The 16,007-nt window shown below is 42.2% G+C and overlaps 1 protein-coding gene across 2 annotated transcripts in view; it reads left to right on the top strand.

Moving 5' to 3' along the window:
* The first annotated feature begins 922 nt into the window (after positions 1-922).
* The window catches only part of CACNA1I (calcium voltage-gated channel subunit alpha1 I), a 91,484-nt gene continuing 76,399 nt past the window's right edge, over positions 923-16,007 (top strand). For both annotated transcript variants that reach the window (XM_057388757.1, XM_057388764.1), the window contains exons 1-2: positions 923-1,029; positions 2,027-2,160. In XM_057388757.1, the coding sequence (XP_057244740.1) occupies positions 937-1,029; positions 2,027-2,160 (227 nt within the window). In that variant the 5' untranslated portion in view covers positions 923-936. The remainder of the gene's footprint in view (positions 1,030-2,026; positions 2,161-16,007) is intronic.

Below are 16,007 nucleotides of genomic sequence, written 5' to 3' on the forward strand. Positions count from 1 at the left end.
AAATACATCATTTTTATCCACTTCTCTAATATATAAATGAAGTGGCACTTGATGAAATTATAACACAACAAATTAATAATAAATAGGAAGGAATAGTTTTTAATGCAAAGTATAATTAGCCAATGTAGCTTAGGGCTGCCAACTATTATCGAAGCAGATATTTTAGCAAGATTATCAACAAAGGATTTGAATGAATAAGCAAAGCATCTGCAGAGACATCAGTATAGCTGAGAAAACAATTATAAGCACTATCAATCCTCATGCTTTAGGGCATTAACAGATCACCAGCTTAGAGAAACCAAATTTCTCCCCATAGTTACTGAGTAACTGGGGTACAATGATGGAGTTTTATACCGTGTTAGTCACTGCTGGAAGCACAATAACACATTAGATGGACTCCTGGCACTTCTTCACCCCCAAGTTACTCTGAGAGGGGAAGAGGGAGGTTTCTAGCCTAGTTGTACCCCCTTCCTAGAAGGGCAGTAATTCACTAGGCTCATGTAGAGATCAATCTGCTTGTTTTGATTTAGATCTCTAGATCGTGGAGATCCCTGATACGTTTAGGAATAGGCCATCATGGAAAGTCTCTTCCATGTATTTGGAAGATTCAGTAAACCAGTGAGGGAAGGGACTCAGCAAATCCACAGGAGAGGAACAAGCATGTGTTTAACTATGGCAATGATTTGACTTGTGTAAGTACTTTAAGCCTTTTGTGCTACCTCCACTTTCCCTTTTTCAGAAGAGTTTTGGGTTTATCAAGGTATGAAGTAATGATGAACTGAGTGGGGAAAATGTGGGAATGTAATAAATCAGCCTACCAGCTGATTTCCATTAATCTTCCTGTTTTGTTACTTCAAGCCTAGGGCAAGCTTATCTCAGTCATGATGCTTTTGCAGTTTTCCTTGACTCCTTTCCACCTGGTTCGAGTGTGTCAGCATGATGGTGATTTTGCTAAACTGTGTCACCCTGGGAATGTACCAGCCATGTGAGGATATGGACTGCCTTTCTGACAGGTGTAAAATCTTGCAGGTAAGCAGATTTCCTTCTTGTTGTGATGGTGCTTCATTCCAAGTCACAAATTTTCATGCATGCTTTCCTTCAGCGTGTGGGCGATACCTTCCCAGCAAGGCTGGCAAGATTGTCCCTGGCAGTGAGTTATCCTGTTGTAAAATGGCAAGARCTTGCTTTGAGGAGGGCAATGGGACAACAGAGAGAATGAACGAAGTTTACTTGTGACCATACAATACTGAGTACTTGCTAATCTTCCTGATCCTGCACATAAGCAGTGGTTTGCTGACACAAACACCTACAAGACCCACAGCTCAGGGTTAAGCCTGGGAGAAACAACTAAGGTTACACGATCCAGGCAGGAGAGAATAGCAGCCTCCAATGCATTTAGTAGTCTGGTGATGTGCAAGTCAATTACTGATTCAACAGATACTATGGCATTCAGGGTGCCCAAAGGAAGAGGAAATAAAAGGAGTGCTTAGAAAGGCCACAAGTACATCCTATAAACACGCTAACTGTGGTTGCTCCTTCCCCAAAGAGAAGGTGGCAGCAAAGAGTGTCATCCATAGTGTTGTGTCTAAGACCTTCAGGTATTCGAAGATTCTCTCTGTGATAGGTATGTGCTGTCCAAGCTGTGCATGAAGTTGCACTATGTTCTCAGCTGAGCATTAGCAGAAATGTGATAAGGAGTATCTCCTGGGGCAATCTTGGAAAAACAGTGTTTTTCTGCCAGGCTTGGATCTGCTGGTGCTGACCCAAAATTACTTTTCAAGTCTATGTAGGGAGTCTCTGAGTCTGCATCAATTACTTTACCTGTGGATGAAAAAACTATAAAAGCCCTCACTGAACTTGAGCAGTAGGAAGCTGTGATGACAGGGCTTCATGGAAGAAACTTTTCCAGCCCTGCCTCTCACCCATTTTCAGGATTACTGAAATTAGCATTTTTCTCACATTCTGTGTTTTAAAGTCCAAGGCTGAGAATGTTTGTCAAATATGCTCTTGGGTTTGTGTTTGGCAGGTGTTTGACGATTTCATCTTCATCTTCTTTGCCATGGAAATGGTCTTAAAGATGGTGGCCCTGGGGATCTTTGGCAAGAAGTGTTACCTTGGAGACACCTGGAACCGCCTGGATTTCTTCATTGTCATGGCTGGGTAGGTTGATAATCTCTTTGTTCTGGATTTACTAGAGTCTTGGTACTAGAAATTATGTAACTGAGGGGAAAGTTTCCACTCTGGTGCTACTCCAGTACAGCTGCCAAGCTGGCATGCTGGTATGAGCAGCCAATGGAAGAAAGAACAGACAAGGTAGCTTAGCTCCTCAGTTGATGTGCAGCTATCTGTCTAGCACAACTTTGGTRGAGGGTGTTAATTTGTACCAGCTGAAGAGCTTACCCAGAAACATTTGTGGCTTTTTTTTTGTTTTTATAATGTGCGGGTAAAAGAGGTGTAACTTTTAGCAGAAGCAAACTAAAGCTAGCATTTTGGCTTCCAGGAGCAGTGTTACGAGAGTAGGAATGTCAGATTTTTTATTCAGGACTTTTTTGTCTTTGTATTGCACCAGTATTACCCGCAGTACTATTGGGACAAGTTGACATTTGAGGATTTTTTGCAACAAAGTTGCTATGGTGAAGCTTTGATTTTCTCCTCTGCATGTATAAAGTCTACCAGAATCTGCCTTTTAAATCTCAGCAAAATGTCCATTTCTGATACCAGTGGGATGTGCGTCTTTTTTTTTGTGTTTTTTTTTTTTTTTAATTCTAACTTTCAATTAGAATGTCTTGTGGCATAATAAAAAAAAAGTCAGAAATAAATATGTAATGTTGCTCTTCTCACAGAAAAAAWGTGAACATCTTTTCAGAGAGAATTCCTCAATTTTCTTTTTCTCCAGCCAGGAGTATCCAACCCCACTGTTGCCTGGAAGTGCATGTATAACTGACTGAGCTAGCAGTGAGTTTGAGCTCACTTTGCAGAGTTTTCCCCCGTGCTGTGGAGCAGCACTGTCTTTATATTTGCTTTTGACAGAGTTCTTCTATAGCAAGACTTGAAAATCATTCCCTCTGGAGGAGCAGRTAATTGTTTGCTTCTGAGAGGAGCAGAGATTTTAAAACTCAGTGCAGCTGTAAAAATTTGAAGGCTGATTCTTGGCCAGGGTTGTGCATGAAAGGAGGACAGGCAGATGAAATCTGCAGGCTTCTCTGAATTAACACAATATGTGTGAGATGGGAAGACCTTTCTTGTAGCTGAGCCTGCTGTGATTAACATCTGATTTTAAATGGCCCGACATGAGGAATGCCAGTTAAAGTGACATGGTATTGAGAAAAGCCAGATCATTGTATATTCTAGCCTGAGCTCCTGGTGGCAAAATTGCTGGTGAATGGATGCAGGGAAAGCAAGACCCTAGCAAGCATCCTTTGAGGAAGGAAGAACTGGTGGGTTTGAAAAGGGGACCTTGAGGCCCAAGGTGCCCCTCTGTGTGGGTGATGTGCTGCCAGTGTGCTGGGAGAAAGACTCTGCTCCARGTGGGCATAGGAGAACCAGTGTGTGAGGTAAAAAGGCTTGGGAACTGGGGGTCATGCCTTCCTGGTGTCCCTGCAAGTATGGTATGTGAGCGGTGCTGTCTGAAGAGATGGTGAAATCAGTGGGGCAATGCTAAAGGAAAGAGGGGGAGCTCAAATATTTCATGCAGGAAATAAGTGAAATCCTCACTTCCCAGACAAGAAGGGAGCAAACTCCATTTACACATTTCCTTCTGTCACCATTGCTGGCAGGAATTTGAGGAGAGACAGAGTCTTTTGTGCATCTGATAGCAGTACTAGGAAAAAAAGCTCATATCTGAACTTCTTTAAATGCCAAGGAGACTTCAAATCAACACCTTTGATATAAAATAGTTAGTGTGGAGGATTTTTTATTTTAGGTCCAAAACTGAAAGAAATTTGTTTCCTGATTTCTGTTCAATTGTCCTCATGAGGTGTCAGAATGAAATGATAGTAATCTCATTAGAATATCTGATCTCAAAGRGCTTCTGCTAAAGAAAGATTTTTCCATTTAGTTATATAGAACTAATGACTATATAATGTATTTCGAGTTATAAAAGCTTGTGGTTATTAATTCATTATTCTTTGAAATTCATTAAAATTGCCTGCACTRTTTAAATCAAATCCGAGGCTTTCACTTGTCCTTACGTACTGTAGGCTTTTGCTTAACCTCCCGTGTAAGCCCCAGCCTTCATCCCTATTGATCCCAGACCTGGATCGCAGCTTCAGCTTACTCTGGTCCAGATGCTGCCTTAGCATTCTGACTCARAGAGGACACCTTGTATTAGGTCTTGCACATTTTCTCCATGCCAGTGAGTTAGATTCTGATCAGGGACTGATCCATTTTTTCTAAGAGCTTTCTCCTTTTCATGATCTTGGATTCTCATTTTCTGCAAGGGAGACCATCAACTTGGCTCTTAAGGAAACATCCATATTGGGAAGCAATGCCCAGCCTAGAATACACACAGCTGCTCTGAATTTCAAGAACCAGGACTGTACTTCCCAGCCCTTTTCTTCCCTTCTCCCTTTCCAAAAAACCCAGCAAGGCAGCAAAGGCTGCAAAGAGTAAACTGCAGCATGGAAAAGTGAAGTGCAGGCGAGGGCCTGTTCTGTGGGGTGTTCCTGGGCAGCTGAGATGTCTCCATCTGGCTCGCTGKCGACAGCACGTTTCATCAAACAGCATAATGACTATTTGCTGCTATTGCCCCAGACAGTGTTTTGGTTACATAAACCATGTATTCAGACAATCATTTCCTCACTTCCTTGGAAAGCCAGAAGCTATAGTTTTAGTTAGCTGAATTCCCTCGTGTGCCCCTGCCCTSCTTGCCCCTGCTCCCCACACAACCCAGCAGCTCAAGGAGGAAGACTCCATTGTCACTAAAAATGTTCAGTTTCCATGGCAATAGGAGCTGACATCACCATAACTTTTCCCCCTCTCGCACACTCTCTTCCCTAACCACTTTCAATGTGTTTTTTCCCTGAAAGTGTTAGGAAAAAGCCCAAAACAACAATTATAAGTCAATGCTCTCCCTCATTGTTCCCCTCAAAGCTCCAAAAGTCATATGAGATAATTTGGTTTGAGGAGTGCCAATGCCCTTGTGTGCACAAACAACCAGGGCTGCACATTCAGCTTGTTGATGCTCCCATTCCCAACTGCTCACTGGTGACAGGAGGTTGCAAGTTCCCAGACGTTTCAAGCAGACTGTGCTCATCACACCAGCTGTCCTGGTGGGAGTCCCTCTTCCTTTCCATTTGTGTTTAGTTCTTGTCTGTCGTCATTTGTTTCCCAGAGTGATGGGTGTGTTTGGAGAGCTTGAACTGAGGCAACTTCAGAGGGCAGCATCCTCAAGTTGAGAGGCTATGATGGTGTGAAAGTTGAGATAATGAGAAAGTTAATCAGATTGGAACCGTCAGCCAAAGTCTATATGTGTGAGAATTTAGGGGAAGAGTCACTTGTTTCTGGGCTCATATTCATCAACTTTTTAAGGCAGTTCTCTAGCAATAAAAAAAATGAACAGTTTCCTCTGCTTACTCCATTCTGTGAGACAGTTGCATTCACACATGCTTGGAGATGAYGCCACTGTCCCTCTAGGAAAGGAGMTATGATCCCTTTATACCTCTGACCTAAGTGTCCCCCGGCCTTGGGGGCATGAATTCCATGTCGGGGGGTGGGGCGGTTGTTCTGCCTCTCATGACCCAAGTGCTGTAATTAATTGTTTGTGGTGGGAATTCTGTCTGCCCTCTTCTCTGGTATCCCTGGGACATGCCCTGCTATAAAATTCACTTATGTCAGTAGGTAGGTAGGTTAAGGGGGAGAGGACTTGACTATGTGGCTGGGAGGGTGCTTCTSATTACAGGTGTGTCCCCTGTAAAATATGCTCCCAATCTTATCTTAACTTGTTGGTTGAAGTCCAATGGCTGAGCAGAGGTGGTCTATTTTTCAGAGTGCTGTCTTTATCTCCCTTGGTTATCACAGTGAAGTTTGCCACGTAGATTTCAAACTGCAGTCAAATGCCATCCTGACCTTGCTTTTGGTGTGGGTATTCTGGCATTTTGAGATACTAGTGGTTTTCTTATAACAGCTTTTAGAAGTGGACTTCAGAACAAGACACAGTACTCTGTCAGTGCTTCAGTCTGCTTCAGTGCCTTTGGTTGTAATATTGTCTCTCTACTCCTGCCTGAAATTTCTTGTTTTCTATAGCAAAGTATTGCAGTATCCTGATCATTCAGTCACAACATCTCCCTATCAATTAATTCAGCTGCTTTCTTCATTGCCTCTAGGCTTGATTGGTTGGGGTTTTTTTTTCCAGTCTCCTCTTTGGAAGAGAGAAAACCCTTTCCTATTAGTAGGAACAGTAAACTTCGTTCGCAGATATTTGGCTCAATTTTTTCACACTGGAATACATACTATTTGCATTTCCAAAGCAGTTCATGCTGTTCTATCCCTGACTTGTCATCTTCTTTTTTTTCTGTTCTCCCAAAAATAAGCCTCAACTGCAAAATCCATCAGTGACTTTTTTTAGTTTTYTGTCAGGTTGTGATAAATAAATAAAGAACAGAGTGACAAGAATTGTGCATTACAGAAGTACATCTGCTCACAAATGAATCCCCATTTAGTGTTGCATGTGAGGTTTATTATTTAGACAATTTTTATCCAGCTAATGTATGTCATGATGATTGCGTATCATTCTAGCCGTATCTAATGTTTCTTAGTTTCTAGCCGTAAACTAATTACTTGTGTGAACCAGACTTGTAATCTCATAAGAAATTAGAGCACATTAGTTTGATGATGTCTATTTTTCCTTAAACTTGTGTTGGGTGTGGTTAATGTTGTTATCTACTTTTAATCCAAGATACATTTTGACGATTTCATTACTGTACTGTCACCAGCATCAGTCCAGTCATTGAGATCACTGCRTCCTGGCACAACATCTGAGTTCCTTTGACCCTTGGATGCTTTCCAAGTTTTCTGCGTTTAATCAAAATTTATCAGTACTGGTCCAGATCTTTTGTGGCCGTCTCTGTTAAAACTCTTGCATACAAATTGTCCAGGCTTGCGTATCTTAGTAAATCCCTATTTAGGCACAGCCTAAAATACTTGATCACAGCTGGAGCTGAAATTAGCTCATTATGATCTATGGTGCACATATRTCATCTGACCTTCCCCAGAGAACTTTTTTTTTTAACTGATGTTTTCTGCCTTTTTACACTRTTAGTGACAATTCTGTTTTCTTGTTCCAAAATTTTTACCATTTTATGTGCTCATTCAGTTCTCTTACAAATTTGCTATAAGTCTGTCTCCTAATTTGTATTCATTGGTATCACCTTCCATCTCCCGCTATTAGGCTGCTGCTTTTGCTTTCACTTACGTACTATCTTTCTAGCCTGTTCACCKTTTTGTCTCTACTGAATCTTCTTGGATACCTGATAAATACTCCTAAGCACCACTTGACTGTACTCCACAGTTTATGAAGACTGACTAGTCTGATGCCTGGAGCTATTTAAAGAACATGTAGATGCGACTGATGCTTAGGGACAGAGTTTATTGGTGGGCTYGGTTAGGTTGAGATGGACTCAATGATCTCAAATGTGTTTTCCAATCTAAATGATTTTATGATTCTATGGCTGGTTCTGTGTGGTTTCAAATTCATTAATGTGCCCTCTCTAATCACCAAATATACCTGATACTGTTGATGACCTTACTTGATTTGGACGTAACACTKGTAACCAAGTAATTCTAGCTTTAAGTTCTATAATAATTTTTTTTTTTAAGAAAGAACTTAATAGACAATCTCTCTGTCTTCCATTCCTGAATACAATTTTTTGTCATTTGTAAGGCTGGGAACTTTCAAGGAGATTTACGTACCCCCAATGCATTACTCAAATTTAATTCTTAGAGATGGATGAGGAGAGTGCTTTTATCAAGAGAGCTAGTCAGCTGGTCTTCTAGTGTGATCTGGACATATCTCTTCACATTCATAAGATCATAGATAATCAGGGTTGGAAAGGGCCTTCTTTGTGGGGTCTCTAATATTGTTCAAAGGGGGGTTAACAGTGAACTCGAGTTGTCCAGTCAAATCTTGACAACCACCACAGATGGAGACGGCACCRTCTCTCCTCATCCCAGCCCTACTGCTGATGTATCTTTGTAGCTAGTCTGAACCTCYCTTTCCTTTTTGGATTTACGTTTGTTGTGCCTTGTTCTCCTGCCATGTGGCACTGTGAAGATTCTGGCTTAATCTCTTCAGTGACTGCCTTGTAGGTACCAAGSAACTGCTGTTAGGTCCCACCAAAATCATCTCCTCTCCAAGCTCCACATCCCTCAGCCTCTCCTCACAGGATAAAATCTCCAACCCCTGAGCACCCTAGTGACCCTCCACTGAATTTGCTCCAATTTATTAACACCTTCTTTTATTGGAGGGCCAAAAATGAATGTACTATTCAGAATGTACTAGACATGGTCTATGGAGTATAAACTAAGAGGCACAATCTTTCTGCATCCACTGCTGCAATCCATTTGGTGCAGCTTTGTATGTCTTTTTCCTTCTCTGCGTGGACTGTGTGTCACCTGCCCCCCAGGACTGGCAGCTCCTTTCCAGCAGCATCRCTTTCCATCAGTCCAGCCCAAATGCAGGGCCCTGCATTCATCTGTTGAATTTCACGTGGCTCCTGTCAGCCCATTTTTCTAGCCAGGAGGAACTCTCTATGTGTCAGAAAATTAATCCGCAAGTATTTTGCACTGATTCTGTACTAGCAAATGCCATTTTTGACAGAGTACGTTACTCCCCCTCTCTTTCTGTCCACTTGAGCCTCCCTAGCTAGGTTAAAATCCTTAATTTTAATATCCCTTTCATGCAGATTTTCCCACCAGGCTTTCCTAATGCCATTTAGGCATTATGCTCATAAAATGAACAATTCTTATTCTCTTTATTACTCAGGCCCCTGGCACTGGTGTATAGGCAATGCTATTTTCCTCCTCTTTACATCTTTTAGTGCCTTGATTMGTTTTGTTCTTGACATGGAGGTTCTGTAAGAATTAACTCTTTGCCTAATTTTATCACTTTCCCCTTTGGTCTTTCATTTAACAATCTTCTGACTGGTCTTTCTCTCAGATCTCTAAAACGTAATTATTGTTCTAATGGAATGCTAGTTAATATTTCTGCACAGGATTAGCCCAGTGCTCTGCCAATCTCATGCTCCATGTGGCTAGCCAAGCCAGCACTTTGTTACCACATTCCTCCATCACCTTTTTGCCTGTTGGCCAGAATGTACCACTGAGGAGTTCAGCTGCATATTTCTTGTCCACCTTATTCAGACAGGGACAWAAATCCAACTCTATAATGTGGTATATCCATAAAGATAAGAAAAAAATACTAGTTTCAAAACACCTTCTCACAGGTAAATACTATCCCTGAAGTCTGAAAACCTTCCTAAATTTGCTTTTTCATTTCTTAAACAAAATGGCAGCACAGCTCTCCTGATACGTTCATTCCTTCTCCAAAACTCCCTTTCTGAGTTTTGCAGCCTTTGGAGAGGATTTTGTACRGCTGAAGATCTCTTCTCAGACAAGGCTGATAGCCCCTTAAATTGAACAGAACACTTCTCACTGTGCCTTTTGGCTAGTTGATTCTTTGGGACTGCTTTTTGCATCTTCCACACCCGGAGCCTGGAAAGTGTTTCTATTGACTCATATATTACTTTTATATTTTCTTTCTGATAGTTATCTACTGTCCTTGAGTTCTGTTTCCCATAATTCYTTAGATACGGCATCCTTTCCATAGGCTTGGAGTGATGATGCTTCCTGAGTTCATCCATCCAAGCTCTTTTCAAACATGTGCAATATCACTGAGTGTACCTTGGAACATCAGCTTTCTCTTTACATGGAAAGCACTTATGGCCCCAAGATCCACCCTCTACAGTTTTGCCTAGGAAAGGGAGCTGGCAGCTCTCTGAAGGATGTGAGGTAGCTGCCCCCATCCTCAAATGCCCACCTGTTTCCAGGAAACAAATCCATCACTGTATGGTGTGTATTTATGGTGCCCTTCCACACTAGGAAGATGCCTCTTAGCCTGAAAAACACCAACTGGCCTTAATCTCACAAGATGGGGAAGTGTGTCACCAATCTTCTGCTTTTTCTTTGCTTTTAATTAACTACAGTTCTTCAGGGACCTGGCCAGAATTTGCATAGTTATGACTTTAAAATCTCAGATCATTAAATACTTATTAACAGCAGGGTAAACAGCAGAATGCTCAGAAAACCCTAGTTAGCTAATGTTCGATGCCAAATAGAATTTTCTATAAAATTATGGCAAGTAAAAGAAAACTGTAATAAATATAGCAATTAGGTGTTTCAAGTAGTGATCAGTAAAGATGGAAACCAGCAAGTAGCAGGCTAAATAGCATCTTAACCAAAGGTAGAAATAGCAGCAGCACAKCCCTCCCCTTAAACATGCACTCTCTTTTCCCTCCTTAATGATACTAATTATTTCATTTGCTTTCTCCCAGTAAARCTATCCCTAGATGTGCAACATATTGAAATGAAAGCAGTCATCAAAACGAAATGAATCACACCAGAGAAGAATCAAAACAAGGAGGCAGTGCTACCCTGCCTGCGTAACATGTAGTTCTCAATTATTGCCTCTGATTTTTTGCCTTTCTGAAAGCAAATTCCCTACCATATGAATGTTAGATTCATTTTTAAAAAACCAACAACAACCAAAACACACTCCCCCCCGAAATAAAAAGAATAAACCAAAAAAAACCAAAAAACACCACCCCCCCCCCCMAAAAAAATAGCAAAACCAGCAGGCCCAGAGGACCAAAAGGCAGACACCCTTTTAAATTTTTTTTTCCCCTAAGCAGTGAAATACAGAGGTCAGAGCCTGTGTTCTGACCCTTGGTTTTTAAAAGTGAGGCTCCGTCACTCGTATTCAGTCATCTGAGCATGGCGAGTCCTTCTGGCTTTCTTTTCACAGTTGAAAACCTGCTTATGTCTTTTCATATCATGTCTCTGAAACCATTAAGAAACTCTGACATTTTCTCTTAGTACACAGTTTGGAGAGAAATCTGAGTGTTCCAGGGTGTGAAATAATCACATTCCAGGCAGCAAGGGACCAGTCTCACAGGCTCTGGAAGATTTCAGCAGCTTTTGCTTGCAAAGCAATGTAAAAAAAAAAAAAAAAATTTTGTACTGGAGGGAGGGACAGTTGCAGGTTATTTTTTTTAAGACTATAAAGCATCACAGCTCTGGAGTTGTGTAATTAGTAATTGATCTATCACTCCCTGGGGAAATGTTCTTTTTTACTAACAGAATTATAGACTCTTTATCATTATTATATTTTATAAATGGGGGGAAAGAGTGTAATTTTTGCATTTCTTGTTTTACTAGCRAGGGATATTTTTTCTTTACTTCTATCTTGCAGCTTTCCTGTCAGCAGAGAGTTGTCTTTTAGCAGCATAATGAGCTCTAAATTTAAAAGAGATAAGCAGCACTACTTAGCTTAGTACACTATGGTTTTGCAAAGCAATTTTGAGGCCTACTGTGTTATTCCATTTTTTCTGTGGTAGATGTTGAAGGGATTTTGGATTATCTGTTTAGGGTGCATTTTGAAGCCTGGTCCCAGGGGCACCCAACCTTGCAAAATGGATGCAAATATGCAGTTTTTTCTTCAGGTATATATATTTATGTCTAAACATTATCTATCTAACTATCTGTCTATCTGTCTATCTATCTATCTATCTATCTATCTATCTATCTATCTATCTATCTATCTATCTATCTATCTACCTATCTATCTACCTATCTATCTACCTATCTGTCTCTATCTATCTATCTATCTGTCTATCTATTTCAAGTGAGCTGATAGCAGAGTCTGTGCTGGGATCTGCCTGGCAGCCCTACCCCTCCTGAACCACAACGTCCACACAGATCAGGTCCAAGTAAAGAAAGAGCCTTTAACCTTTGCTGTAGCCCATGGGACCTTTGGGGATAAAAARGATGTAGCTCCAGCCGTAGAGCAAAGTGGCAGGCATGAGGCAAAAATCTTAAAACATAGCCCTGGCTAGGAGCCCTGCTGGGCTGGCAAGTAAGCTGCCTGCAGCTGCTGCTATGCATGCATCTGTGGCTGCAGACTCTGTAGAAGCAGTAGCCTTCCTCTCCTGTATAGTGTCTGGAYAGGCCTCATCAAAATCTCCTGGCTCTGCCTCTGATATGTCCAGATGGATTCACGAGAGATTGGATCCATCTTCCAGCTCTCCTTGTGTACAAGCTCAGGCATGTTCAGCTTTAGCAAGGGATGACAGGAGGTGCCTTGAATGGCACATGTGTCCCATGCTCTAGACCTTCATCTGGGTGCTCTTTTCCTGCCTATCTTTGTGCTCCTCCTCCTGCCTCATTGCTGTTACCCCCGTGCTGGTGGTGCCCCCTTATCCGGGCAGTTGTGGAGCCCAACAGTGSATTTTGCCTTCCTTTTCCACAGCACAAATTCAGCTGATAGAGTCTCTGGGGGAGTCTGGCCAGCCCTGTTCTCCATGTTCCCTGCCCACTGCTGCATCTCTGGCCACAGAGGAGCAGGGCTGCACGAATCAAATGATGCATATGCCTCTTTAAAATTTCCTTTCCCCAGGATGGGTCAATAATGTAAGAGGAGATATATGGGACCACTGGAGTACATTGTCCAGTGAGACTACCAGCTTTGCTCCTTCTTTGTATTGTAGCCTTTGAAGCCAGAGCAGAGAAAGTGAGACCTCATCCTGGTATGTATGAGTGAAGTGGAAGAATTTAGGGTTAAATCAGTCTCCCACCATCCCACAAACTTCAAATGGAAGATTTGAGCTGTGGGATGGATCATGTATTGAGGGGTTGACATCTTCGTAAATGGAGAGACAACAGCTCCAACTTTTGGCATAGATATCTAAATAAAATTTAAGTCAGAAAAAACTGACAGTCTATGTTTTTCCTATGAAATCCTATGTTCTAAAGCTTTAAAATGGTAGAAATTGCCGTTTGTAAAATTTGATTGCCAAACAGGCAGAACGGCATATTCTTACGCACAGAAGACATTGTTTAAATCCCATCTAGCCATGTTATAGGTGCAAACCAGTCTTTCAGCCCTGACACAGAGCAAAGTCTTTTGCCCTGGTCAAATCAGGTGCTCATAGATGTAAGGATCAAACAGAAGTTCACAGGCAGGAAAAGCTTCACTTCTCACAGAGACTCAAAGTAAATCTGAAATTACAGCTAGAAAGTCACAGCCATGAAGTGTTTGGCTTCAGTGCCAAATCCATATTTATTTGACAAAAAATATGAATTGATTAGACTGCAGTTAATTAGATTTCAATTGAAAACTTCTATCAGAGAAGGGGAATTAGGCAGCTTTTGAATTTGACAAAAACATATTGGCTTTGTGTCATAAGAAAAATACTGCCTTGCTATTTTTCATGAATGATTTTGGAATAGGTTTTAAATACCATTTCTTGGCTGCTAATTTTCAGCAAATAGAAGTTCAGAAGGCAAGATTAGGAAAGTTAATAAGTACTTAATAAGGTACAAAGAGATGTAAATATGAAGAGGTAAATGGTAATGTTTGGAGTGTTTTAATGATGGATTTTATTGAATGTAACTGCAAGGCAGCAGCTAGCCAGGCATTGCATAAGTACATTATCTTGGGTCACACGTGCAGCAGATAAAATCTGAATTTCCTGGACTCCTTACATGGCTTTCATATTCTCACTCCATTTTACATAGCCTTAGCTTTATTCTTCCATCCCGCTGGGCAGTCTGCTCTCCCGTGCCTGGCACAGAGCCGTGCTGGCTGTGAATTTCTTCTGTTGGACAATGCACACTGCTCTTCTCCAGTGCCAAGGCAGATCCAAGCCCACTCTCGAGCTCACAGGTGCAGAGGACGAAATAAGTGCCAAGATGTAGCTGATGAAGCTATTCTGGTGTTGTCGAGGCCTCACGAGCAATGAAGGTTTCCATGCCCCCTTGTCCCTCTGTGCTCACTGTCTGCTCCAGTGGCTTGACACAGGTACACAAGATCAGGCACATTCTGGACAAGGGTCAGTGTGCTAACAAATTGCTCACAGTTCCCTGCAGCAGCTTGGTTTCATCTCTGTTTCACTGCAGATCCTTTATGTGTCAGCTTAGCAGATTTACCTAAGTGGAAAAATACAAAGGAAAGTCAAGGGGCAAAGGGAAAAACTGGGAATTAAGATAAAAGAGCAAAATGACAGGCRGAAATGTTGCAGGCAGCGTGCGTCAGAGGGATGTAAGGAGGCAGGGAGCAGGTGGGATGCCTTGAGAGCGGGGACAGAGGCAGAGCTTGAGTGGAGAGGTGCTCCCTGCCAGACATCCCCCTGCTTCTGCAGGATGAATCCCATGCATGCAGCCAGGCCCCCCCGTCCCATTTCCCACCTTGACAGTGCTCCCAATATGCATCAGTCTTATGCTGTGTGGTTTGAGGACACCATGTATCAGTCCCCTCTCCTTCCAGAAGAGTTTCATGTGTAAAGTTCTGAAGAAGAAAACCTCTAGTAAGAGAACAAGAGTCACTGTAAATATTCAATTATCTTGACAACTCAGTGCTCAAATTCCATTACAGATGAGAAGTTTGCCTGATTTAGCACAGTTTAAGCTTCTGAACCTGTCCCTCCACTCACCCACTCACACCAGAGGCCACAAAATACTTTAGTGGTGCCAGAAATGAGCTGCTGTTTCCCTCAGAAGAGATACRTTTAACCCTGTTCCCTCATGATAAAGAGCTCACAAGCATCACGGTCTTTTTTTTTTTTTTCCTTCCTTGCCTTCCTGCATCCTACACTTTGTCTGACTGCCCCTAGACCTTAAAGAATTTACAGTGTTTACTAACATGACATGCTTTAAGCAGCCAAGAGAGAACTGGATGAAGGGTGGTCAGATCATGGGAGCTACCCTTGCTCATGGCTTTGAGCTGCTACAAAGCAAGGAGCCTGGGGATCTCAGTAGGTGGCAATCATTGTGTACTGGCTGCAACTTTTCCTTGCTCTTGGTTTACAAACACTTGGCAAATACAGGGTTACATAGGTTGCAGTGTCATTAGGATCCAAACACCCACCTGCCTGAGGGTCCAGATAAGCACAGTACACCTGATGCACCATCACAGGATCCCCAGACACAAGAAAGGTGAACCTCCTGACAGCTTCTGACTGATCACTTTTTGTGGTGATTCCTTTGGATTCTTTGTCAACCTGACATTACCTCCACAGGTGGTGTTAGGAGATGGGGTACAGCCCAACCCCAGAGTGGGTTAAGTGCCCACAGTTTCCAGGCTGTAGGGAGCAGGGCTGGCTGGAGAATGATAAAAAAGAGCTGGGCTAGCAATTCCTGAAATGCAATTCCTGCAGATATCTGGAGACTCCAGCAGAGTCACTAAGAGATCCTATTTTGTTAGAGGAAGGAGGCACCACTTGGCTTTATCAGTTTTATCCACAGAGAAAATGGGTGGGTTTTTGGTAATGAATGGAGTTTCACTGCACCTTGATCATCTGTATGGTGTGGGCATGCTCCCCTTGCACAAAGAGAAGTGTGCACATAAGCTGATGCTGAAGCGATCACTAGGAATTAAAATGCAAAAATGAGAGGCCTTAATGCAAAATTACACTGGAATTGCCTTGAAGTTGTTTGGATACAATCTATGTGACTACAATAGCCATATCTCATCCACAGGGATTTAAGCTTCCTGGATTTCTCTGTTATTACAGCCAAGACTAGGAGGCCTCAAGAAGAACTGCAGGCAGAAGGGCTCTGTTAATCCAGCTGAAGCCCTGAGGCCTCCTAGGGCTGAGTTAATTTCTGTTGCAAGTTGCTCTCTAAAAGATTTAGCAGTTGCCCTTTTCTAACCCATCCTTGGGAACAGCCTGCTGTTTTCCCTGGCAGTGTGATTGTCTGTTCAGCTTTTTCTGTCTGGCTACACTGGAATGTAATGG

Source organism: Malurus melanocephalus, unplaced genomic scaffold (genome assembly GCF_030028575.1).
Source record: "Malurus melanocephalus ecotype Western Australia unplaced genomic scaffold, MMel_1.1 scaffold_17, whole genome shotgun sequence".
Lineage (NCBI taxonomy): Eukaryota > Metazoa > Chordata > Aves > Passeriformes > Maluridae > Malurus > Malurus melanocephalus.